The sequence below is a fragment of the Aphanomyces invadans genome (genome assembly GCF_000520115.1).
Source record: "Aphanomyces invadans strain NJM9701 unplaced genomic scaffold supercont1.13, whole genome shotgun sequence".
In the NCBI taxonomy this organism is placed as follows: domain Eukaryota; phylum Oomycota; class Saprolegniomycetes; order Saprolegniales; family Verrucalvaceae; genus Aphanomyces; species Aphanomyces invadans.
This window is the reverse complement of record NW_008580158.1, coordinates 1108728-1131155: the sequence shown is the minus strand read 5'-3', so window position 1 is coordinate 1131155 and position 22428 is coordinate 1108728. Positions and strand designations below refer to the sequence as shown.

Here is a 22428-nt window from a genome sequence, read left to right as displayed (position 1 = left end):
GCCTGATTCTCGGAGTAGCACATGGTAAGAGGAATGTTTTTAAGCCAATCAAACATTGTATTTATCTGCACACTGAATGCAATTGACTGTTAATCAAGCAAAATTGCAATTGATTGGACAGAAAACCGCGGATTCTGTTCAACATGTCATGGTTAGTATTACTAAAATATCTGGAAGGCAGGATCGCAAACTGTCGGTCTCTGTAAGAGCGATGAGCTATGGACACCATCATGAGGGAATCGCCCGAAATCCATCATCTGCAGTGAAGGAATCGTCATGGACACGTATATCGTGCTTTACCCTGAGCTTCCCGTTGTATGATGACCTGCAGGGCTGGTTTGGTGCGGGTAGCGCGATGTGGGAATTATGTTGCACGATTCCGGATAAAGGTGCTTAAATGAACAACGCCCCAAGTTGAAAAACGGCAAGGGCACGGCTGGCGGCGACTGGGCGATGGCGTCTTCCATGTGCATCGAGTGCGAGGACACCGAGGCCAGTCTTTCGTGCGTAGAATGCGCTGACTTGTACTGCGATCTGTGCTTCCAAGCACAGCACCGGTCGGGGAGTCGAATGCGACACACGAAAACGATGCTTGAAACATCTCCTGCTGCGGCGGCGCTGAGTCCACCCATCGAACTGCCGATCGTCGACGTAGCGCCGATTCAAGTGGATGAAACCATGGAAGACTTGTCGATGGACGAAGCTACCCTCGCCCGGGAGACGCAGTTGATCCTCCGCCGAGCCAAGGTCATGCCGATGCGACTAAGCGACAGCGAACGAGTGCTTTTCAACCTCCTCGACGCTGGACTCAACGTGTCCGAGTACACGGACAAAGTTGACATTCTGTCGTATCGATCTCCCGTCAAGCGCATCTTGACCGAGCTCACGGACTTGTTCAACATCATGTCAGGAATGCTGGTAGCGAGCGACTTTCGCAACGGGAAGAAACGTATTGCCGGACAGAAGTACCATGGCAACGCTGATTTTTTCAAGTCCGTGTTCGAGATTGGCCGCCGATACAAAATCATGAACCCAGGTACTTGGAGTGGGTTCCTCGACACTTGGATCTCAACGTTGGTGGTAGAACGCATGCGCAACAACTATGGCAAGATGATCTACCTCCTGCAAGACGCGAGCATGCAGGAGATTGAAGATCACTTTGAGTTTAGCTGCATCGAGCCAACACACACTGTCCACTCGTTCTTGGAGGATAGAGACGGCCTCGACCTGCTCCAGGACGCCGACGTCCCCGTGGCGACGAGGTCGCTGGCCGATTCGTGCGGTGCCAGCCAGCGTGCGACCAAGACTGCCGCGATCGAAGCTATTGTGTCTCGGTAAGCTTGACGGAATCGTTGCCACCTGTTGCCAACGAGAAACGACGGTGTCTGTTGTAGCCATGCGACCGACAAACTGACTGCCGACGACATTCGCCGCGTGCTCAGCTCGATCGATGACAACAATAGCTACCTCGCGCTCAATTGCACTCCCATCTCGCGCATGCAAGCGTACTTGGAGCAGTACTTTCAAGCATCTGCACCATTCAGCCTCGAGATCCGCGCCGGCAAGAACGGCGCCCGGTTGAGCCATTCGCACAAAACGCAATATGCGTACGCGATGCAGTCGCTCGCGCTATGGAAAAACATCACGCTCGAGATGTTTCCGCTCTGGTTTGCAGTTGAAGAAGACTTAATTCATGGTGGCGGCTACCGCCTCCGGGTAAGAAGAATTGACCTTCGTTTCAAATTGGATAACTCCATTGAGATCCATAGGACACCGGCCAAGGACTCAACCGCATGCAGCGCGCCCCGCACACGTCCCAGCTCATCCATGCCATCCTCGCGCATACTCAGAAGACGTCCCCCATGGGCTGGGTCGGGTCGTCTGCCATTCACTTGGGCGACCACAACGTCCCAAACGCGCTCATGTTTATCGATAAGTACACCCAAGTGTCGCGGATCTTGAGCCCCATCGTCCAGACGTGCGAGTTTGTGAGCCGCATGCAGCACGACGCGTACATTCAGGGTCTTGGTGGCGCCGAGTTTGTCCGGCAGTCGATTCTGGCCGACTTTTTCAAGCACGCGTTCGACGGAAGCGGCGCCGACAACTTTTTCGACGCCGGCTCGTGCATCGATGGACGCCTCACAAGTGCGTGGAACTGGTGCTCCAAAATCGAGAAGAAGCCGTTTTACCACGTGTTCCTCATGGCCGGGTTCGTCGGGTTTGACGGAAGTTTTGAAAAGTAAGCGGGCTCAACGTGCTCGGCACGCGCACCCGCATGGACGATGCGATGGGTAGGAGAAAGATGCAGGCCGTGAGGACGTCAGGCAAGAGCGCTCATCGTGTTAAGCACCCCTATAAATAGAAACAGTTGTGGACAAAGCCACGATAATCTGGAGATGAAGGATGCAGGGCACAAGTGGCACGACCCAAGTCGACCATGGCCACCGCCATAGACCATCCTCCAGACAACGACCAAGACCAGAGGCAGGGGTGTCGCGTCTCCGCCGGCTCCCGTCCCCAAAAGTTAAACAAGGGAAGGCCGTCGTGCTCGAGCCGCTTGCCATGGCCGTGGACCCGCCCGCTCCTCCAGACATCCTCCCTGCTGCTTCGAAGTCCCCCTATCGCCTCTCCATGCAAAACGACCAACGTCAAGATGCCGAGTTCGCGCACTTGGTGCAACTCGCCCAGGCAACTCTTCGATCTCAGGATGACGCAGTTGACGCGGCTGCGGCCGTCGCCGCAACCCTTGCCCACGTCGAGCAGCGGCACTACGCATCGCTGACTCTGCGAAAGCAGCACGTGCACATCTTGCAACAGCTCGAGCTCGAGTTGGAAGCGCTGGAGCGAACGATGGGCAGCTCACGACAGCAGTTCAGGAGTATTGGAAACCAGCACTTGCACGTGATTGCCGAGCAGTTGCTCCACCATACACAGCCATCCTTGACGTCTTCACGTACGGTCTTGGACGAAAGCAGTGTGGCCATGCATCTCCGGGAAGCTGGCGCGGCGTACAAGAAGGCCGGGGATCAGCGGTACGCCTTCAGTCACGCATCGCCCACAACGTGCTCGACACCACAGCTCAACCTCTGGTGCGAGGTAGACACGAATGCATGCCAGTGTTGACGCACAAAGCACACGCCGATCGATGCTATCAAGAGTCCATCGCGTTAGTTCGGAGGGGCGATGACTTGGATGCAGCAGTTGAGCGCATGGCCGACGCCGCAACCGCATACGCTTTGTATCGACAGTCGCCGCTCTTTGATCAGTGTCAACTCGTGCTGTCCGTGGCGGCGGCCGACGTGGCGTGGTCTCATGTACGTAATGAGCATTCCCAATCATCACATGTGGTCGTCATGCTATCTCTTGCCGAAGAATGCTCTCAGCGACGCCACCGACAGCTTGGACGAACGCATCAAGAGCGCGCATCCCGATTGCGTCGTAGGAGAAGCTCGAGCGTGCATGCTGGAAGCTCTGGAAACGGCCAAACATGGCATCGTGGCGAACGGTGGCCAATACGATTCGACGCTTCTGCAGCACGTGCGCCGATGCAATCAATACATGGCGTGGTTGGGTCGCCACAGCCCAGCGATACTCGCTGCCACGGGGGTCACCCCTGCGGTCACGTCGATGTTGGAAAAGAAAGTGCACAAGGCCAGCATTGCCCATAGTTGTCGCGCGCTCCCAACACGTACCGAGTATGAGTTGGATCAATTGATCGGGCACTGGATCGCATTAGCCAAAGCCGACGTCGACTTGGCGACTGTGCTCGTGACAGAGTCGGCGTTGCAACAAGCTGCGGCCGCAGCTCTACATGCAGCGCAGGACACGCACTTCCCTGCGCTGTTGGTACTGAGTGACACACTGATCGCTGCGCTAGGAGGTATTGCATTCGTTGGGACACATTTGCCCCTCGTCACTCCATTTTGTGTGTGAGGTAGCTTCGATGCCAGCCGCGTTCACTTCATCCTGGCTTCAATTGCTCTGCCAAATGACCACCGCCTCTATGTCCAACGTCGCCATCATCCCGACCTTGCTGCGCCATCTCAAGCAGCTGCTGACGTCTAAACAGCTCGTGCACGTTGTCACGAAAGCCGGGTTCGTGGCGTTGGTCCAAGTGCTGCGCGACGGAATGCTTGGCCACCAGGACATTATGCGCTCGGTCGTCGAAGTCGTCGCCGCCTGCATCGCTCTGCATCCCAAGTGTTTCAACGATGAGGCTCACCACCGCATCGTTGTGCCTTGCTTCTGCGCCGTCTTACTTCGATACGCGAAAACGCCGCCATTGGTCGCGGAAGCTATCCCAGTTCTCATCTCCCTCTTTGCCAACAGCAACCTGCCAGCCTCCAAGGCTGCCGATTGCCAACTGGTCAGCGCCTTCGTGCCGGCGCTGGCTTCGTGTGGCCCGCCATTACGCAGCAGTGCATTGCAGCTATTCCGAGACTTGGCTTCAGCCGACAAGCGCGTGTTGGCGCAATGTCGACAACATCGCACAGTCCTCCTGGCTGCGTTCTCGCAGCTCCCACCCGACGATCCGATGTTGGACTTTGCAGATCAGCTCAAGGCATAACATTCGTATCCATGCGACGCATGATCTGCTGCCCACGGAGGACCAGAGTTATGGCGTTGTCCATTATATTGCTGAGGCTTGCTTGCCCGTGTGATGTGCTTTGATTTTGGCCGTGAGCTGCTCGAGGGCCAGGCGCAGTGTATTGGCGTGATCGTGAACCGACCGGAGGACGGCCTCGCTCTTTGCCGACGCTTCGAGGGACTCTGCCTGCATGAGCGCTGTGAGAATGGACGACGATTGCGCCATCAAACTGCCGAGGGAAGTCGAGTCTTGCGCATCTGGCGGTACGGGTTTCAGGGCATCGACCGGCATAACTCGGGCATGTGGTGCGTGGGGCGTTTGCTCTGCACACGGAGCGTGGCAAGACGTTGGGTTCGGGTGGTTCCGTAGCCGTGATGTGACGCTGTCGAATAACAATTGCCCATTGCGAGATGACATATCGGACTGATGAGAATTGTAAATATCCGATGCGCCGACGGCCAAGCGCCGCACGCGCAACTGGTGGTCGTCCAGAACGTGGCAATGGCCGTGATTCGCAGAGTCCCATTGAGCCATGATCCGCGCTTTGGACTCGACAGTGATCGCCCACGTTCGCGTCGCTTTGACCTTCGTCGCGTTGAAACTGAACGGACAGTCCAAACGTTTGCTTTTGGAGCGTCGTGTCTTGACCCCGTCCCTCTTTGGTGTCGGTCGACCGCCAAGGTCGCAGCGGTACTTTTCTACATCAACGGAGCAACGTAATAACGAGGATGGGGCGGGCAGATTCCACCACGTACGTGTGCAGATCTCCTTGACAGCACGCCCATCCACGAGATCCACGCGAGATTTCCGCGAGCACTTGACCATGGGCATGTGAAGCCGACTGAACGACGACAGGATGTACTCGTCGAACGCATCCTTGTTGGGCGACGTGAACTCGAGTATACACGTAATGTCCACGGGCTCATTAGGAGATGCACTTGTTTGCGCAGGAGGTGCAATCATCGCCGCCACGGCCGCCGCCGCGACGGATTCGTCGCACGGAGATGTCATCAGACCGGCCAATGCGTTGGTTCCATGCACTCTTCACAAGAACGCCCACGGGAAGCTTGGGGAATTTTCGAAATAAAACGCGTTTAAACAATGACCTGAGTAAGTACGGCAAACGAAAAAGTTGTACGTATGCCGTGGTCCCTGGCCGCACCACCGTCGTATCGAGGACTGCGTTCGCTAATTATACATAGCGTTTCTCGGTGAGATTGGTACGAAAACGGAGAAAAACTATCCTAATACTTACAGTCTATTCAACGGAAGAGGATTTGCATGGCACTTGCCCTGCTAAGGGCCCTGATGCAATGGAGGCGAAGAAGCGTCACTGTGGCCATGGACACTGCAGCCGGTTGAAGTCCTTGAGTCGACGGTTGAAGTACGCACTTAAGCGAACTTGAAGAACTTTAACGCATACGTTTTATCTTCGGGGTCACCCTTTTTGCACCCCACAGGGACTTCAGCTGTCATTTTTGGATTTGACGATCACCAGCAACATGCGATCCGCCTTGCTTCGAAGTGTGGCGCTGCGTCCGTCGCAAAAGGCACATGTATGCGCCAGGATCCATCTGCACTTGTGCATTATTACGATTGTGGTGGTTACGAAGGTCGTTGTATAGATGCCCATGTGGATGGCCGCGTTTTCGTCAACAACGGAACCTGTGACCCCTGCCGCGCGCAAATTGGCATTCAAGAAGAAGCTCGACGAAACGCGTGCGCAGGCGTTGCTGGGAGGTGGGATCAAACGCCAAGAAGCCCAACACAAGAAGGGAAAGCTCAGCGCCCGTGAGCGCCTCGAACTGTTGTTGGATGAAGGCACGTTTCGTGAATATGACATGCTCAAGACCCATCGATGCAAGGACTTTGGCATGGAAGACCAACAGTACCCTGGTGACGGTGTCGTGACCGGTCACGGTCTCATTAACGGCCGATTGACGTACGTGTTTTCCCAAGATTTCTCCGTCTTGGGTGGCAGTTTGTCGGAAACGTACGCCGAAAAGATCGTCAAGGTCATGGACAAGGCGTTGAAGATGGGTGCGCCCGTGATCGGATTGAACGACTCCGGAGGTGCCCGTATTCAAGAAGGTGTGGCGTCCCTTGCCGGGTACGCTGACATTTTCCAGCTGAACGTCATGGCGTCCGGCGTCGTGCCGCAGTTGACCATGATCATGGGGCCGTGCGCTGGCGGTGCTGTCTACTCGCCCGCCATGACAGACTTTGTCTTTATGTGCCGCGACACGTCGTACATGTTTGTCACGGGCCCGGATGTCGTGAAGACTGTCACGAACGAAGAAGTAACCCAGGAACAGCTCGGCGGCGCCGTCACCCACACCAAGACGTCCGGCGTGGCGCATAAGGCGTTCGACAACGACATCGAAGCTCTCCGTGAACTCCGCCGCTTTTTTGACTTTTTGCCGCTCAACAACAAAGGTACAGCTTCGTTTTTCCCATGCGTCGTAATTTCACCGCTCGTTCCACAGAAAAGCCACCCATCAAGGAGACCGACGACGACCGCTTCCGCCCCGTCCCGACGCTTGAAAGCATCGTCCCGCCCGACCCGAACGTTCCGTACAACATGCACGACGTGATTCACCAACTTGTCGATGACGGAGACTTCTTTGAAATCATGCCCGCTCATGCCAAGAACATCCTCGTCGGTCTCGCTCGCTTCGAAGGCCGCGTCGTGGGGATTGTCGCCAACCAGCCCATGGAACTGGCCGGCTGCCTCGACATCAACTCGTCCGTCAAGGCCGCACGCTTCGTCCGATTCTGCGACTCGTTCAACATCCCGCTCGTGACGCTGGTCGACGTACCAGGTTTCTTGCCCGGTACGGACCAAGAATACCACGGGATCATTCGCCACGGTGCCAAGCTCTTGTACGCGTACGCCGAAGCGACCGTGCCCAAGATCACTGTCATCACGCGCAAGGCGTACGGTGGCGCTTACGACGTCATGAGCTCGAAGCACTTGCGCGGCGACGTCAACTATGCGTACGAATGCAAACCCCCGCGACGGATTCTTCATCGACTACGTGGACTATAGGTGGCCATCCGCTGAAATCGCTGTCATGGGTGCCAAAGGCGCGGTCGAAATTATCTTCCGCGGCCAAAATGTCGAAGCCAACACGGCCGACTACGAAGAAAAGTTTGCCAATCCCATGGTACGGTCACGTCCGTGGCGACGATGACAAATTGGATGGCTGATACACGTCATGTGCAGGTGGCTGCCCAGCGTGGTTTCGTCGACGACATTATCGAGCCCACAACGACACGTCTCCGAATTTGCGAAGACTTGGATGCGCTCCAGACAAAGTCGCTGCAAAACCCATGGAAAAAGCACGGCAACATTCCTCTCTAACGTGCCCGACCGGCATCGTCTGCTGCGGCACCGCAGCAACATCAATCCAATATATCTACCAAACCCGTGTTCATGTGGCACGTCGGTCATCGTGCATCGATCGGCGCTTCCACACACACAGACGAGTGGCTCCATGTCGATATGTCGCGTGCTTTGATGGAATCGACGAGATCGCATGTATTCGACCGTCATGGCGTGTCGTCGAAAGCAACGACCATCGCAAACAAATTGTCGCTGCTGCCATGGACAAACGCTTCGATGACGACATCGGCCGCGATCGCGTACAGGTCGTCGCCGTCCACGACGATGCGGTCGGATACAAATCGTCCGACGGCGGCGTTGTCCATTGTTTCCCACACGCCGTCGGATGCGACGACGAAAAAGCCCGTCGGCGGCAGGTTGACGTGGGAAATGGATGGATCGCAGCTCACGTACTGGCTCAAGTGTCGGTCGCCGAGTGTCCGCGATACCGCCAGCTGCCCCATGACGCGCCACACACCGACATACGAGACAAACCCTGTCCATTGCATCAGAGGGCGACGTGGGCGACAATGTGTACCTCCACTCGACTCGATTCGTCGGCGCTCGTCTGGGTCGTTGGGCGAATGGTCTTGAGTCAGCTGCATGGCATCGACATGCATCGAGCTTGGCTCCTGGCCATCCATTTGTGTCGGCGGCGTGTACAGCACAGCGCGAGAGTCGCCGACGTTGGCCACGACGAGCCGCCGTTCCGTTCGAAAATGCACTATCAAGGTACACGTGGTCCCAGAAAAGTCGTCCTCCGCCGCCTGTGCCATGAATGACGCGTGAAGATCGGCCAGAGTTTGACGGATCGCGAGGTCTTCCAGAAGGTGTCGCTGCGCCAACGCGTTTTCCTGCGACGACTCCATGTTCCGCATGACAATGTCGACGAAATGAGCCGCAAACGTCGCCCCAATGTGCTGCCGAACATAGGTAGCGGCCCCCAGCCCCATGTGGCCATCCAGCACCACGTACAGGTCGTACCCGGACGCTGGGTTCGCCTGACCACACTCGTGAAGCCATTAACCCTCGAGACGAAGCAGCCGGCACCTCAATGACGAACGAGTCTTCCATGTACCGACGGCGGCCATTAAACATGGCGTATCCATGGGCAAACGCGGTCGAATCGACGATAACTCGCGGCGGGGAGAGTTGCGCGCGAAGGCCGGACGCGGCATAGCGACACGTTGACTGGTGTGGCGCCGCGTGGCGCCGTGCGTGGAGGTGGCGCGTACACGCGTCGACGCTCGAAAACTGCCGACCACACGGACAAAAGTATGTGTCGGGGAGGTCGTAGTGCCGCTGGACGAACGACCGGTGCATCGTGCGTTTGGTTTCGAGGAACGCTTGATGGAGGGCCAAGTCGGCCTCTGTCGGAAAGTGCCGACCGGTTTCATTGCACACATACGGGCCTTGAAAGTACGCCTACCAACAACACGAGCAATCCATGTGGGCTTCCAACCAGTGGGGACGCACGTGGGCGAGCGCATCGCGCGCCGACATGCGCTTGGCAGGGTCCCACTGCAGCAATTGCCACAGCAAATGCAAGCCGTACGGGTCTTGGAGACCCAGGCCGAGTGGGTCACGGGATTGAATCGTCGTGTTGAACGTTCCAAAGTTGCACGCGTCGTGGACAAGGGCATAGTCTTCGTGATACCTGGCCAGCGACGGCGGCTGGAAGATGCAAAATTCCGTAAGCACATGCAGCAAGTAGCTCTTGGATCGAGTTGCTTCCGGCTACATGGAGAAATTGCCGTCGTCAAGCCAGGACGACTATAGGCGAGTCCACAACGACACCTTGTCGCGCATATGGGCATCCACTTTCGCCCGGGCCCGAGACGAGATGGAAAAAACGTGCGGCGATCCCAAGAGCAGCTCGAGCGCGACGACACCGACGGACCACATATCGTACGACGTCGGCGTAGCATAGTCGTACGGGACGTCGTCGCCATGAAAGAGCACCTCTGGGGGCTGGTACTCGCGGGTTTCCTCCGCTTGAGTCGGGCCCTTGTCTCCGTACATGTGCGCATGGGTGAACGCATCCACGGCCGACCCAAAGTCTAGCAAGAACGCAAGGTCAATGCGATGGTGGTGTTTGATGCCGCCCACAACCCAGCTGCACCATCCTTGTCGGTTGCCGCCCACCGTCACTCGCACGGACGATTCGAGTGGACAGCGCGCGTCTCGCTCGAATGCCATGCACGCCTTCATACCACCAACGGTGGAAACACGTAGGTACCTGCAAGTTTGACCACGAGATTGTCGTCGTGGCTAATGAGGATGTTGGATGGCTGCATGCGCCGCATGAGCGGTGACTGTCACGACGGCAACCAGCACGTCCTACCTTGATGTCTCGATGCGTGATGCCTCTTTCGTGGAGAGCAGCGACAGCTTGCAGGAGTTGTCGAAGGATTTCTCGGTAGACGCCGGCGCCTTCCGCTTCCGTACGCATCCGTTTCCAGAACAACTGTGGCATGTAAGTCGCACGTGGGGGGTGCCGTGTCGTGACCGTACCGACGGCTCGACGACGACGAACTTTTGAGACTTGGTTTTCGTGTAGATATAGTGGCGCAGCGAAATGCCTTCGTCGTAAAACACAAGCCATAGCTCTTGGAGTGGCGTCCCCGACTCGTTGGTCGCCATGGTGACGGAGTCGCGGTAGAACGATTCGACAAACCTGCCACAAACATCGCCACACCAGTGTGAGTGCACTGCCCGCTGCACCCAACGTGACTAACAAACCCCATCGACACGACTCGACGGGTGGGAACTCAACTACCTTGTTACATGCGGCTCCCCGCGCAATTGGTGGCCAAAATGCGCTTCCCGCTGTCCACTCAAGTGCGTCGCTTCGCCCAACTCCTGCCATCGCATTTCATCGCATGTTCACGGTGTTGAATATGCTTTTGCACACACCACAAACATGCGCTTGAGAACAAAGCCCACACTGGTTTCGTCGTCCTCATCGAAGGTCGTTCGAATCGCGCGCCACACTTCACCATGGGCACCGCCGTCGAATTTCTATGACATGTGGCACTTAAGTCATGCGATGTATCCACTCGACGTCGTCGCCGTACCTTGCGAAGGCGATAGTTTTCGTTCACATAAATGAACTCGATGTGCTCTGTCGAACATTGATACTCGAGCGACGGTCCTTCGACGAGAAGCGGCTCTGGACGGGTGTCCATGCCCAGCTGCATCTGGCTCAACGACATGGAGTACGAAGACGACGTTGCAGTCGTTCGTGTGGCTCGATCGCTTCCGACAACCACCAGCGACGTCGTGTGATGCTGCTCGAACGAGTTGTGGCCACAGATTCCCAGTACAGCAGTCCGTTCAATCAGTTGGTACTTTTGAATGAAATCTCCTGGCGCAATTGACATTGCCGCGACTGCCCAGTTGGACACCAAGTCTGGACGAACGTGAGCGCGGGGTGGCACGTACGTTTGCAGCGAATTCGTTGCAGTTGATGCTTGGCCATTCATCCAGCCATGCTCGTCGGGCCTGCACTGCCAGCGCGGTATATTCAAAAGGTGCATAAATGATTGTCTCTCATGTGGTCGAATGCAGAAGTCCTTCGCACGGACCGCCGCGGCTGCCGCCGCCGCACCAACCCATGCAATCCAGGTCCACCTCATCCCAAATACATTTTATCCGGACATTCGGATACTGCAACGAAACGTTGCGAAAGTCGAAAGTGGACTACCATGGTGTTGTGTCCGACGGCGGCGCGGATGTCGCGGCTCTATATCCTGAGCCTCCTCGGCCTCGTTGGCGTCGATTTTGTGCGTGCGCAGACCTTGGGCGACGTGCCGTTCCGCACCGTCGAAGGTGAGTAACTTTCCCCAGCTTGATTGTCGTTTAATGCTCAACCTTGCCACAGCGATGTGGGATTTCCACGATGGATTGGACAGCTGGGCGCGGTCGTCCACGGACACAATGCATGCAGAAATAGATCCCCGCGGTGGATTCATCCACGGGACTGTTTTGGCCGACGCAGCGTTCGTGGACTCGCCGCTCCTGGACATCCGCATTGAAGATCGCCATCACTTTGTAGTTCGAATGGCATATGACGGCACATGCACGCAAGCGGGGCTTCACCTCGAGCGGCGCCAGTCCCCGACGACGAATCTCAAGGCTCCGTTCGTGAATCCCGTCGTCGTTCGCTTCCCAGTCATGTCGGATGGGTCGCAGCACGTCTACTACACACCACTCTCGCCTTACATCCACGGCGACATATCCCGCATTCGGTTCTTCCCGTGCTTGTCTGGGGGTCGAAAGCAGGGCAATACGTTCCACATCAACTGGATCATGATCGCCAAAGGTGCCTGGTCCGGAGCCACATGCTCCGTCCGTCGTTAACATCTCCTACTAGCGCCAACTGTGACCAAGGTCCGAGGCTGCATTGATCGGTACTTTCAACTGCCGCCGTCGCCAACCGCCGTGCCTTCGGCAAACATCTCGCTGGTCACGACACTTACGAACGGGATACACCCAGTGTATAGCACGATCTTTCGGTCCATGGTCCTCCCTTTTGCGTCAACGTACAACTGCATGGCGGGCGATACGATCACAATTCAAGGCCGCAACTTTGGTGACTCGACGCTCGTCCGAATCAACAATGCACCGTGCCAGAACGACGCGTCTGTGCTAGCTTCAACTCCAGTCTTGGCCGCTGACACAGTAGACGAAGAAGTGGTCATCTGCGTGCTTCCGGCTAAGATGCCCCCAGGATCGGCCGTCGTCACTGTGATCAACGAAGGATATCGTGGGTTGAAGTTCGATGGCTCGCTCGTAGCGTATGCTGGTGAGCATGGCATCGTGTTCGATCGAGATGCCAAGCTATGATCTCCTTCATCTCTAGAGCCCGTCCGTCTGGTCGTAGCCCCATCAGTGTCGAATGTGATGGCGCATGCCGTCGACATTACGTGGACTCCGCCCCTGGTCGACTGGTGGATCTCTTTGACCATCACGGGCTACAATGTCGCTGTGCGCCGCCTCACCGACAACATCACAACCACCATCATGCTCGGGAACGTCACCACAACGACACTGGTGGCGCTGGAGGCTCGCACTACGTACAGCGTAACAGTGGCCGCTGTCGTCGAGTCGCAGGTAGGTGATGCGGTTCGAAGCCTCCAATGCTTCTCGTTACCGCATTCGTGTGCAGAACACACCCGAGTGGCAGAATGTCGACATGTATGGCCAGCGCGCGCCTCTCCCAACAGCGATCATCGGCCTGCCTTCCCCTGCTCTGCTCTTCTCGACGCTGGCCACCGGTATCATGCATTCACCTCGAGACATCATTGAGTCATCCTTGGACGCAACAGACTTTGAGTTTGCGACGTTTTCGGCGGAAAAGACTTTGAACCGTAGTGTTGCCACGTCATCGGCAGCCACACTTGGGCCGACAGGGGACGTTGGAGGCCAAGGGGCTGCCGGGCTCACTCTTGTCGGCAGTGCTCACGTACGAGTTGCGCATTGTCAGGAATATCGATCCCATTTGACATAGGTGGAGCACTGCAACGCGACCAGTGCGTGCTGCGACCTCGCCTCGACCGGCCAAATGTGCATGTTTACGTGCCGGGGAACTCCAAGCGCGCCTCAGCAACCTCCGGGAAGTGCCAAACCTGCAGCGCTGCTGACAGTCGTGACCAACGTCACGGGGGCAGCATCTTCGCCGGCCATGCGGTCATGTGGCCCTGCATTGCAATTGACGGGGTCGGCGCCGTTTTTGACCGGGGCAGCATGGTATCCGCGGCCCCAAAACGTCCGCGAAGGATTCACGACGACCTTTCAGTTCCGCCTGTCGAATCCGTCCGTCCACTGCAAATTCATGGACGATGTGTCGACGCACTGTCGGTACTGTTTTCCAGCACGCCGCGAGCGATTGACTCGAGTGGTAGAGCGCGCGGGGGCGACGGGTTTGCGTTTGTCATTCAAAACCAAGACGGCACTGCAATAGGACGAGGCGGAGCCGACGTCGGGTACGGCGGGATCCGGAATGCCGTCGCGATCGAGTTCGATACGTGGTACAATCCAGACGTTGTCGACGTGTACGAGAACCACGTGAGCATTCACACGCGCGGCCGGATGCAACCCAACTCGGCGCATCACGCGTACTCGGTTGGGTCGACATCTCAGTACGATCTTCCTTTGCCGGTTGAATTGAAAGGCGTGTTCTTGGTGGTAGAGTCGTCGACCTGTCGGACGGAGTGCACACAGTCACGATTCGATACGACCCCGTTCTCGACGACGACATGTACTGCTTCGTCCTCTTCATCAAATGTCAAGGAGCACAACGCGCGTCCGTAGGCCGTTCGCCCCGCATTTCCAAGCGTCGGCGTATGTGTCCGAGTTCTTTGCGGCCCAAGGTGGCAGTAGTCGACCATGGTGGGGAACCGCTGGCGTCGGGTGCCTCCAAGTGACGATTGACGATCGGACGGTCGTGAGCGTCCCGATGCATTTGGACAACACACTCGACCTGACCGGCGGCCGAGCGTTCGTCGGGTTCACGGCGGCCACGAGCGAGACGGCGTGGCAAGTGCATGACATCCTGTCGTGGCGGTGGAGGTCGACCCGGGTCGTTCCACCCGTCGCTGCTGCATACACGGATGTTTGACGAATCTGGTATGGGACATTTCAACTGTGTGATGTTTCTCCAACACGATGTAGAATGGTTGCACATCCCGCGGCGGCGTGACGTGGCCCCTGCCCGCAGCACTGGTCGACAACATAATTGCATGATTCACGTTCTTCTACTGACTTAGTTGTTTCTGGGCTCTTAATGCGCGATGCCTGCCGCGTCCAGCTTGGCTTCCAACGCCGCGACCTTGGCTTCAAGCGCTTGGATGTGGGCGTTGGCAGAGTTCAATTGTTGCTGCAAGTCACTTGGCGCTGCGGAAACGGGTGCGGCGGGGGGAGCCACAGGGGCAGCAGCGGTTCGGTTGACGCGAGCAGGTCGCGCCGTCACGGGTGCGGCGGTGCCGGTCTTGCCACGCGACGTGATTTCACCGAAGTTGCGAGGGTTTAGTGACGACAGGACAGGAGTCTTCTCCGAACCGGCGAGCCATTCGTCGGCCGTGTGCGATGGCACACCAGCGAAGGTGTCCGGGAAGATGTCGTCTTGGAACGCGTCCGACTTGCGAGGCACATAGACATGGAGCGGCTCGACGGCATTGGTCGTGAGCTTGAGAAGGCGCGCCGTTTCGCACGACATGATGTCGCAAGCGCGCTTGGGGACAAAGGCCATCCCGCGAGCAGCTGTCGTCGAGCGGTACTCGGTGAGCGGGTACGCATATGGCTCCGAGTCGTTCATTTCGTAGTATCGGATGTTACCGTCGCCCTTGCCGCACAAGTAGAGCAAGTTGGTGTCGGAGTCGTAGAACGGCATGATGACACCGGCAGCTTGATCAATGTCGACCTTGTGCAGTTCCTTGTCGAGCTTTCGGGGATCCCATACCTTCATGCGGCGCTGGGACTGACGGGAGAACCCGAGCGTGACGAACAAGTTCTTTTCGCCCAGGAAGGACAGCTTGACACTCTTGCTGCCTTCGTGCGCTTGGACAGACCCGGACAACCCACCAGACCGCGCATCGTACATGCGCACGAGCTTGTCCTTGCTGGACGTGATGAGGGTGGACCCAGTGTAGTTCCATGCCAAATCTTGCAGCAGGTTTTCTGTGTTGTGCTCCATGTTCACAATTTCACTGCCCTTCTCGATATCCCACAATCGGACTGTGTAATCGGCAGAAGTGGACGCCAGCACGTTTGCGGCGGTGGGGTGGAATCCCAACAGTGTAACTTTGCGGCCGTGGCCGGTCAAGTCAACGAGGGGTTCGGTCATGGTTTCAGACAACCCGCCTTCGGGAATACCCCACACCTTGATGGTCGTGTCGTCGGACGCCGACGCAATCAAATGTTCATGGAACGGGTTGAAATCAAAGTCCATGATCGCGCCACGGTGACCGCCCACAAGGGGAAAGTCCGAGTCGAATTTCCCCACCTTGTCATACGGGACAACTGCAAACGCGCCACCCCCCGCTTGGATCGCAACGGCAAAGAATTTGGTGTTCGCTTTGATGTAGTTCTGTTCCCCTGTAGCAGTCGCCAAGCGCAAGTTTGTGTAGCACTTCTCGATCTTTGCAGGCTCGATATACACATGGCGGTACTTGGACGAGCGGACGAATTGACTTGCCATGATGGCCACCGCACGACGAAATCGAATGTGAAGACAAACCCCAAATTGACTACGACAATATTTTGTCCAATTAGAATCGATCTCAACAAAATGTACGGCCGTATCATCCGTACGGGACATATACGTACATTCCATCGCCCAGATCTTGTGCAGTTGTCAAGCAAAGGGCTGCTGATAAATAAAATGTACATGTTGACATGGTAAATTGTTGGAGCGAGGTAGTCTGGGGAGAGCTGAGTTCCCCATAGGACGACACTTTTACGCTTTTGCGCGCGTTTGGTAGTCGATTGCGATCCCCCCTGGGCAAAGATCGCTTCGATATGAAGTGGGTGCGCCAATTCGTGGCACGTGATAATCATCCGAACTGGTGAGTCGATGCGTCAACCACGCTCAAAATCAGTGAACCACGCATAGACAAGCACTCACACACAGACACACACCGTCTTCACGAAAGGTTTTGTACAGTCTCGTTCGTTGTATGGGGACGCAATGGCCCATACATTCGCTGCAAATAGAAACGAGGGGTGTCGGTCCCGATGGAGTGTACGGTGGTGTACAATGTACGAATCTTACAATCCTTCAACAAATCGGAAGCGCAGGTTTCACTAGCCAATGAACGACGCCCAAACCTGTATTTGACGGCAAAGGTGCGGCGCACGATGGAGGCATGGGAGGACATCCGCCGATGGACAGTGAAGGAGCCAAACTGGGTTCCGTACGCCATTGTATCGAGTGCCGCCGCTCTTGCCCTTTTGTGTGTGGCGTGTGTTTGCCGAAGGGTGTGTTGCCGACGGACACAGTCCAATTACGAAGCGATCACAAGGGACCTCGACGACGAAGAGCGCGAGTTTGAACTTGGTCTATCCTCAGACGACGACGACGGCCTCGATGTGGGATTCAACGACAAAGAGCTCAAGCAGATGGAAATGCTCGAGGCTTACGGCGTCCAAACGGACGAAATCACCCCAGAGGCCAAAGTGCCGCCGCTATCGCCATCCGCGTCCACAACTTCAATGCGATCCAAGAAAGTCCTCGGTGACAACTAATCTCCAACGTATTTATAATACCCCATCTAGTCTTTCGGGCGACGCCTTACGGGGGTGACCCATGCAACGACAATCCTCTCGAGGTCAGTTGAGTGGTTGACTTCAATCTCCGACGTCGAAGGGTGCTGGTACACCTTCTCGTGTTCGCGCCATGCAGCTCCATGAATATGCATGTTCCTACCGCCACCGCGTGCATCTTCGTCAGCAGGTAGTGGTTCTTCCGACGCATCTACGTGTGTCCGTTCCGTCCGTCTGCGGCATTTCTTTTCTATGCCATCAATCCAGGGAAATATTTATTTATAGAGGTGCTTTTTGTGCGACCTGATTGGTTCATCGTTTGATTGGATCTCCAATCGGCAGTGAGCATCCCGCGACACTTGCGTCATTCCTGGGCGACGCCAGCGGCAGCACCACGATGGACTACGAAGGAAAGCTCTCGAAGGTTGCATCGAACCAGTTGGAGCAAAGCATTCGTGAATCCGAGATTGGTCGGACCAAGCACACGGGCCGTGATGATCGCGCGACGTCGGAACAGGTGCTCGATCCGCGGACCCGTATGATGCTCTATCGCATGCTGAATCAAGGCATCGTCACCGAGATTAACGGGTGCTTGAGCACGGGCAAAGAAGCGAACGTGTACCACGCTGTGCTTGGCAGTGGCGGGGAAGGTGCGATCAAAGTTTACAAGACGGCGATCCTTGTCTTCAAGGACCGCGACAAGTATGTTTCAGGGGAGTTTCGCTTTCGACACGGGTATTGCAAGTCGAACCCGCGCAAAATGGTCAAGTTGTGGGCTGAAAAGGAGATGCGCAACCTGAAACGATTGCGCGATGCAGGAATTCCCTGTCCTGACCCGATCATGCTTCGCTCGCACGTGCTCCTCATGACGTTCATCGGACAGGATGGGTACGCAGCGCCAAGACTGAAGGACGCGCGCATGACCGAGTCACAAGTCCGCAGTGCGTACGTGAGCTGTGTCAAGACGATGCGCGTGATGTATCAAGTGTGCAAGCTCGTGCACGGTGACTTGAGCGAGTACAACTTACTCTACTACAAGTCGACGCTGTACTTTATCGATGTCTCCCAGAGTGTCGAGCACGAGCATCCTTGTGCAATGGAGTTCCTGCGAAAGGATTGCAAAAACGTCACAGATTTCTTCTCCAAGGCGGTACGTCTCTTCTTCTTCTAGTTTTCCTGCTGCGGCGCTCACAAGTTGTCCTTTGCAGGGCTTGGACCCGATGTCGACGATCGAGCTCTTTGAGTTCGTGATCGACCCCCGCGTGTTGTCGGAGGAGGAAGTCGACGGGATCTTGGATTCAATCCAGCTCAGCATCGAGGGGCGATCGGGCACGCGGACGAACGAAGAGCTTGTCGACGAAGCTGTGTTCATGCAAACGTTCATTCCATCGAGTTTGGGTCAGGTGTTGCACTCGGAGCGCGATCAGTTGGCGTACGCGGAAGGTCGCATGGAAAAAACGATCACGTCTGCGATTTCCCGCCTGGACGTGACTCAGAAACAGCAGCCGCGCTTGATGGATCTGCTCAACGTCGAGGAGCTGAAAGACATGGAGGGACTAGATGACGACGACGAAGACGACGAGGACGACGAGGACGACGAGGACGACGAGGATGACGAGGACGGCGGCGACGACGATGAGGACGAGACAGATTCTGAATCGGAAGACGACGACGAGATCCGAACGCAGAAGGCCGCATTCCGTGCGGAGCGACGGGAAGAGCGCGAACGGCTCAAGTTGGCCGAGAAACTTGAAAAGAAAAGCAACAAGAAAAACGTCAAAGAAGAAAAACGGGAAAAACGCGCCACGAAAATCCCAAAACACGTCAAAAAACGCCATAAAACCCTCGCTAAACAAAAGGGCAAAAAATAGGTATATAGGTTTAACTCAATTCAGATGTCGTATCGGCGGCGGTCGTCCACACTTTGACGGTAGTCGGCGCCAACGTCTCTTGGAGGCACGTTGCAGTCACTCGCAACGCTTCCTCAGCGCCTTCCCCGCGGAGAGAGTGCGTCGGGTGCATATATACATGCCTTCGTCCATCGTCAGGCACGAGATGAAACGCATTGTCGCTCCACTTGCCCACGATCTCGCGTGGCCCACGCCATAATGCGATGGTGACAAAGAGCGCTGCAGTCGTCGACGTTTCAACGACAACCTCTACGGTCGAAGCATTCTGAGACGCGATCCTTGCATCGAGTGTGCATGACCCTGGCTCAAGGAGTAAGTTTTTGAATGGCGCAAAAAAAGTGAATTCGCGGCTGGACCCACGGCCATCCACGGCGACGTCAAGCATACAGGTCGTGGGATGGCAAGACGTGTTGCGAAAAAGGTCGGCCAAGTCTTCGTGCCACACGTCACCTCGCGGCTATTCGCATGTTTGCGTAAGTTACGTCCTTTGAACGCATGATGTGTACCTCATTAGAGTGCCAAGTTCCCACAGTTTTGACAACATTACCGCGTGGAAGTGCTCGAAGAACACCGGAGACAACCAGTGGGCGCCGAACGTCATCCCGCCGATCGTCTACGACGGCGACGTGCACCATGGATTGGTTCGTGTACGTCACGGTGCGCACTGGTTCAAAGGCGCGCATGGCTATCGCATGAAGCGGTTTCCATCTACCGTTGGCTTCAATGCTGGACCAGCTCGGACCCACCCACACGTCGTTGAGCTGCCAGTACAGAATGCCCATCACATGCCACCGGCGCCATGTTGAGATAGCTGCGGCGTAGCATGCGGCTTGTTGCAGCTGCGTCACATGGAGCCACTTGGTCATATGCTCCTGCACGGAGTCATCCACGTCCTTGACAGGTTGGTGGAAATGCATGTTCACTTGATGCAAAATGCGAGCGGTGCCGTTGGGTGATCGCTGACGATACGCCAGGAAGCGCTCCATCGCCGCCGTGGATGCCCAGTCCGACGCGTCCGTCACGTCCAGGAGCGCCGACGCGGATGGAAAACTTTGAAAACCAAACTCAGACACGAAGTTGGCCTTGGGCAAGTGCTGCCACTGCATGCAGTCATCAACGACATTGTAGTAGTGCACGTCCCTACGGCGCCTCGAAGTGGAGTCCTCGAAGGATGCAAGGCTGTCATACCCGTGGGCGACGTCGGACGTATTGCCCCATCGCTTGGTGTAGACGGAAGTGTTGAAGATGCCGTTCGAAGGCGACGTGTCGACAAAAGGACGGCTGGGGTCGAGTGACGCAACGAGTGGCTGGAGCGTGTCGACAAATAGCTTGGTGTAGTCGACGACCGCAACGTCACGATTGAATGGCATGTCTTTTGGCATGAACAACCCAGCCGCAAACTGGTCAAACATAGCTTCGTTCTCGTTGTTCCCACCCCACAGAGCTATGCTTGTAAACTTCTGCAGCCGGCGCACCTGCGCTTGCACCTCCATCGCGGCCAGCGATAAAAACGACGGCGTTCGAGGGTAGTTGGCGCATGCAAACATGAATTCTTGCCACACGAGAAGCCCTAGTTCGTCGCAGAGCGAGTAAAAGACGTCGACTTCATAGCGCCCGCCGCCCCACACCCGAATCTATCGATGCATGTTTTCGAATGTCGTGGGGACGTCGATGGAGTTACCATGTTCATGTGCGCCGCTTGAACGCTCTCCAGGAGATGCCGCCGTTTTGCATTGGCAGAGTGCGGGGGCAGGTAAAATGCGTCGATGGGGACGTAGTTGGCTCCTTTGGCAACGATGGGCTGTCGATTGATTTCGAGGAAGAATGTTGTCCCATGAGAAGGTGAATTGGGATGATTGGGATGAGAAGGAATTGGATCTTGGCGCAGTTTTACGTGGCGAATGCCCACACGTCCCAGTTGACAGTGCACGACGGAAGGGATTTTTCCCGGAGAGAGCGACGCAGCGACAAGCGACACGTTCAGATTGTACAGGTGGGGATGGCCATACCCATGGGGCCACCACAGCGTAGGTCGCAACATCGTGTGGCTGTGAATGAGCCAAGCAGGTCAATCAGGTCCATTGAGGTAAGTGTGCCTACCTCAAGTCGACAAAGTCGTGGTGGCGAACCTCAGCTGCGGCCACGAGCTCCCTGTCGAGCGATAGCTCGGCCATGAGCCTGTCGTCACACCCAAGTCCCTCCAAGTAAAGGCGAACTCTTAAGTGAACAGCGAAGCCAGTCGCGTTCGGAAAGTGCTGGTGAACCTCGTACTCTTTGATTCGGCAGCTCGCCGCGGTGTCGCGACCAGTGTCGTCGAAGTGAACGAAGACATGTCCGCGCAAGCCGCTAGTGAGAAATGCTACAGATACATACGAGTCGGTCTGTGGGTCAAAGTTATGCGGACGTCACACCTGGACCCCAATCCCATCCGAAATCCGATCCAGCTTTGCGAAGAAAGACCCGTTGCGTCGGCTCTGCCCACGTGTTCGGGTTGATGGTAGCTGGAACGATGTGTGGGTATAGCGCAGACTATTCGAAGATCCTGGTGGCTCATGTTTCGTGGCATCACTGAGAGGGCCGGACGTACCTGACGACGAGTATAGTTCAGCAATGGCTCGAAGTGAACTTGAACAGTGTTGTTGCCTTGGTGCACCGCTGCCGACACGTTGAATGAATACGACAGGAACGAGCTGGTCGTCGACGCGACGAATTGGCCGTTGACTAAGATCGTTGCTGCACCATCAACTTCGTCCAGTACCAACGTCGTTGGAACACGGGAAGTCATCATGAACGATGTCTCGTACACCCACGTGGCTTGAGCCACCCACTGCAACCGCTCCTCGTTGTACCCCAACAATGGATCGGGAATCACATGAGCATCTCGCAAGTGCGTGTGCGACGTGCCTGGAATTGTCGTCATGATGTCCACTCGGTGATCACCAAGCGCCGGGTCCATCACGTTGTAAAGGCGCCATCGCTGCAGCGGCACGTGTGCACCGCACACACCACCGACCGCTAGAGAAATCCACCACTTCATCTTACTTTAGTTGATTTGTCATGTGTGAATAAAAGTGACGAGGCAGTTGGGTGGAAAACAGAATACCTCTGTAATATTATCAACCGTAAAGTCTCCGACAATTCAATACATGGAGACCATTATTTTAGCAAGGTATAGTTGTTCCAGCTGCAACGAAATGCAAGAACAGATACATTAGATTCCACAATGTATCATTTCTTGTCATTTGACAGGACGTCAATACCAATCTAGTCACAAGAGAACA

At 56.1% G+C, this 22428-nt stretch overlaps 10 protein-coding genes across 17 annotated transcripts; 6 read left to right on the top strand and 4 right to left on the bottom strand.

Annotated features, from left to right (window-relative positions):
* The first annotated feature begins 408 nt into the window (after positions 1-408).
* H310_07286 (hypothetical protein) lies at positions 409-2396 on the top strand. Its single transcript, XM_008872651.1, has 4 exons — positions 409-1036; positions 1085-1334; positions 1395-1716; positions 1770-2396. Exons 1-4 carry the CDS (start codon positions 454-456, stop codon positions 2241-2243), a joined length of 1629 nt encoding a protein of 542 aa, XP_008870873.1. The 5' UTR covers positions 409-453; the 3' UTR covers positions 2244-2396.
* Positions 2382-5324, top strand: H310_07285. 2 transcript variants are annotated; one of them, XM_008872649.1, is made up of 4 exons: positions 2382-3032; positions 3101-3314; positions 3373-3880; positions 3939-5324. In XM_008872649.1, exons 1-4 carry the CDS (start codon positions 2404-2406, stop codon positions 4565-4567), a joined length of 1980 nt encoding a protein of 659 aa, XP_008870871.1. In that variant the 5' UTR covers positions 2382-2403; the 3' UTR covers positions 4568-5324. The 2 variants fall into 2 exon arrangements, with proteins under 2 accessions (XP_008870871.1, XP_008870872.1); XM_008872650.1 differs by having other exon boundaries at positions 3373-5324.
* H310_07284 (hypothetical protein) lies at positions 3900-5654 on the bottom strand. Its single transcript, XM_008872648.1, has 2 exons — positions 5344-5654; positions 3900-5286 (listed from the first exon to the last, which is right to left on the bottom strand). Exons 1-2 carry the CDS (start codon positions 5597-5599, stop codon positions 4631-4633), a joined length of 912 nt encoding a protein of 303 aa, XP_008870870.1. The 5' UTR covers positions 5600-5654; the 3' UTR covers positions 3900-4630.
* A 412-nt stretch (positions 5655-6066) lies between these two features.
* On the top strand, positions 6067-8786 carry H310_07283 (propionyl-CoA carboxylase beta chain, mitochondrial). The gene is made up of 5 exons (XM_008872647.1): positions 6067-6144; positions 6214-7024; positions 7075-7585; positions 7638-7755; positions 7815-8786. The coding sequence occupies exons 1-5, from the start codon at positions 6091-6093 to the stop codon at positions 7950-7952; spliced, it is 1632 nt and encodes a 543-aa protein (XP_008870869.1). The 5' UTR covers positions 6067-6090; the 3' UTR covers positions 7953-8786.
* Positions 7963-11493, bottom strand: H310_07282 (CMGC protein kinase). Its single transcript, XM_008872646.1, has 11 exons — positions 11051-11493; positions 10890-10994; positions 10753-10835; positions 10488-10650; positions 10318-10440; positions 10213-10264; positions 9771-10033; positions 9450-9710; positions 9024-9398; positions 8512-8974; positions 7963-8469 (listed from the first exon to the last, which is right to left on the bottom strand). The coding sequence occupies exons 1-11, from the start codon at positions 11456-11458 to the stop codon at positions 8141-8143; spliced, it is 2625 nt and encodes an 874-aa protein (XP_008870868.1). The 5' UTR covers positions 11459-11493; the 3' UTR covers positions 7963-8140.
* Positions 11494-11670: 177 nt separating this feature from the next.
* H310_07280 lies at positions 11671-16205 on the top strand. 2 transcript variants are annotated; one of them, XM_008872644.1, is made up of 12 exons: positions 11671-11804; positions 11857-12297; positions 12349-12780; positions 12838-13088; positions 13144-13252; positions 13304-13440; positions 13486-13835; positions 13880-13960; positions 14017-14116; positions 14167-14235; positions 14289-14603; positions 14649-16205. In XM_008872644.1, exons 1-11 carry the CDS (start codon positions 11681-11683, stop codon positions 14355-14357), a joined length of 2163 nt encoding a protein of 720 aa, XP_008870866.1. In that variant the 5' UTR covers positions 11671-11680; the 3' UTR covers positions 14358-14603; positions 14649-16205. The 2 variants fall into 2 exon arrangements, with proteins under 2 accessions (XP_008870866.1, XP_008870865.1); XM_008872643.1 differs by having other exon boundaries at positions 13880-14116.
* On the bottom strand, positions 14713-16198 carry H310_07281 (hypothetical protein). The gene has a single exon (XM_008872645.1). The coding sequence runs from the start codon at positions 16171-16173 to the stop codon at positions 14758-14760; it is 1416 nt and encodes a 471-aa protein (XP_008870867.1). The 5' UTR covers positions 16174-16198; the 3' UTR covers positions 14713-14757.
* A 627-nt stretch (positions 16206-16832) lies between the features above and the next one.
* H310_07279 (hypothetical protein) lies at positions 16833-17219 on the top strand (the record flags this gene model as incomplete). The annotated part of the gene is made up of 2 exons (XM_008872642.1): positions 16833-16898; positions 16974-17219. The coding sequence occupies 2 exons, from the start codon at positions 16833-16835 to the stop codon at positions 17217-17219; spliced, it is 312 nt and encodes a 103-aa protein (XP_008870864.1).
* A 285-nt stretch (positions 17220-17504) lies between these two features.
* H310_07278 (Atypical/RIO/RIO1 protein kinase) lies at positions 17505-20389 on the top strand. The gene is made up of 5 exons (XM_008872641.1): positions 17505-18387; positions 18446-19620; positions 19671-20048; positions 20122-20234; positions 20276-20389. Exons 1-2 carry the CDS (start codon positions 17635-17637, stop codon positions 19106-19108), a joined length of 1416 nt encoding a protein of 471 aa, XP_008870863.1. The 5' UTR covers positions 17505-17634; the 3' UTR covers positions 19109-19620; positions 19671-20048; positions 20122-20234; positions 20276-20389.
* H310_07277 (hypothetical protein) lies at positions 18802-22205 on the bottom strand. Of its 6 annotated transcripts, none has more exons than XM_008872640.1 (7): positions 21735-22205; positions 21559-21689; positions 21248-21506; positions 20829-21195; positions 20336-20781; positions 19654-20287; positions 18802-19604 (listed from the first exon to the last, which is right to left on the bottom strand). In XM_008872640.1, the coding sequence occupies exons 3-7, from the start codon at positions 21319-21321 to the stop codon at positions 19119-19121; spliced, it is 2007 nt and encodes a 668-aa protein (XP_008870862.1). In that variant the 5' UTR covers positions 21322-21506; positions 21559-21689; positions 21735-22205; the 3' UTR covers positions 18802-19118. The 6 variants fall into 6 exon arrangements, with proteins under 6 accessions (XP_008870862.1, XP_008870858.1, XP_008870861.1 ...); XM_008872636.1 differs by having other exon boundaries at positions 21559-21676; XM_008872639.1 differs by having other exon boundaries at positions 19654-20781.
* Positions 22206-22428: the final 223 nt, after the last annotated feature.

What these genes read in the sequence shown, in the direction of transcription:
- H310_07286 (XM_008872651.1), top strand. Translation starts at nt 454, where the DNA reads ATGGCGTCTTCCATGTGCATCGAGTGCGAGGACACCGAGGCCAGTCTT. An exon ending in ATACAAAATCATGAACCCAG is followed by an intron (nt 1,037 to 1,084) that starts GTACTTGGAGTG and finishes CGTTGGTGGTAG; the next exon opens with AACGCATGCGCAACAACTAT. An exon ending in ATCGAAGCTATTGTGTCTCG is followed by an intron (nt 1,335 to 1,394) that starts GTAAGCTTGACG and finishes TGTCTGTTGTAG; the next exon opens with CCATGCGACCGACAAACTGA.
- H310_07285 (XM_008872649.1), top strand. Translation starts at nt 2,404, where the DNA reads ATGCAGGGCACAAGTGGCACGACCCAAGTCGACCATGGCCACCGCCAT. An exon ending in CCGACGTGGCGTGGTCTCAT is followed by an intron (nt 3,315 to 3,372) that starts GTACGTAATGAG and finishes CTCTTGCCGAAG; the next exon opens with AATGCTCTCAGCGACGCCAC. An exon ending in ACTGATCGCTGCGCTAGGAG is followed by an intron (nt 3,881 to 3,938) that starts GTATTGCATTCG and finishes TGTGTGAGGTAG; the next exon opens with CTTCGATGCCAGCCGCGTTC.
- H310_07284 (XM_008872648.1), bottom strand. Translation starts at nt 5,599, where the DNA reads ATGACATCTCCGTGCGACGAATCCGTCGCGGCGGCGGCCGTGGCGGCG. An exon ending in TGTCAAGGAGATCTGCACAC is followed by an intron (nt 5,287 to 5,343) that starts GTACGTGGTGGA and finishes CCGTTGATGTAG; the next exon opens with AAAAGTACCGCTGCGACCTT.
- H310_07283 (XM_008872647.1), top strand. Translation starts at nt 6,091, where the DNA reads ATGCGATCCGCCTTGCTTCGAAGTGTGGCGCTGCGTCCGTCGCAAAAG. An exon ending in GTCCGTCGCAAAAGGCACAT is followed by an intron (nt 6,145 to 6,213) that starts GTATGCGCCAGG and finishes GTCGTTGTATAG; the next exon opens with ATGCCCATGTGGATGGCCGC. An exon ending in CGCGGCGACGTCAACTATGC is followed by an intron (nt 7,586 to 7,637) that starts GTACGAATGCAA and finishes CGTGGACTATAG; the next exon opens with GTGGCCATCCGCTGAAATCG.
- H310_07282 (XM_008872646.1), bottom strand. Translation starts at nt 11,458, where the DNA reads ATGAATGGCCAAGCATCAACTGCAACGAATTCGCTGCAAACGTACGTG. An exon ending in TCGTCGTCGTCGAGCCGTCG is followed by an intron (nt 10,441 to 10,487) that starts GTACGGTCACGA and finishes TACATGCCACAG; the next exon opens with TTGTTCTGGAAACGGATGCG. An exon ending in ACGAATCGAGTCGAGTGGAG is followed by an intron (nt 8,470 to 8,511) that starts GTACACATTGTC and finishes TGCAATGGACAG; the next exon opens with GGTTTGTCTCGTATGTCGGT.
- H310_07280 (XM_008872643.1), top strand. Translation starts at nt 11,681, where the DNA reads ATGGTGTTGTGTCCGACGGCGGCGCGGATGTCGCGGCTCTATATCCTG. An exon ending in CTGGATCATGATCGCCAAAG is followed by an intron (nt 12,298 to 12,348) that starts GTGCCTGGTCCG and finishes ATCTCCTACTAG; the next exon opens with CGCCAACTGTGACCAAGGTC. An exon ending in GATGTGTCGACGCACTGTCG is followed by an intron (nt 13,836 to 13,879) that starts GTACTGTTTTCC and finishes CTCGAGTGGTAG; the next exon opens with AGCGCGCGGGGGCGACGGGT.
- H310_07281 (XM_008872645.1), bottom strand. Translation starts at nt 16,173, where the DNA reads ATGGCAAGTCAATTCGTCCGCTCGTCCAAGTACCGCCATGTGTATATC.
- H310_07278 (XM_008872641.1), top strand. Translation starts at nt 17,635, where the DNA reads ATGGACTACGAAGGAAAGCTCTCGAAGGTTGCATCGAACCAGTTGGAG. An exon ending in CAGATTTCTTCTCCAAGGCG is followed by an intron (nt 18,388 to 18,445) that starts GTACGTCTCTTC and finishes TGTCCTTTGCAG; the next exon opens with GGCTTGGACCCGATGTCGAC.
- H310_07277 (XM_008872635.1), bottom strand. Translation starts at nt 22,184, where the DNA reads ATGAAGTGGTGGATTTCTCTAGCGGTCGGTGGTGTGTGCGGTGCACAC. An exon ending in TGAACTATACTCGTCGTCAG is followed by an intron (nt 21,677 to 21,734) that starts GTACGTCCGGCC and finishes ATCTTCGAATAG; the next exon opens with TCTGCGCTATACCCACACAT. An exon ending in AAGCGGCGCACATGAACATG is followed by an intron (nt 20,782 to 20,828) that starts GTAACTCCATCG and finishes ATGCATCGATAG; the next exon opens with ATTCGGGTGTGGGGCGGCGG.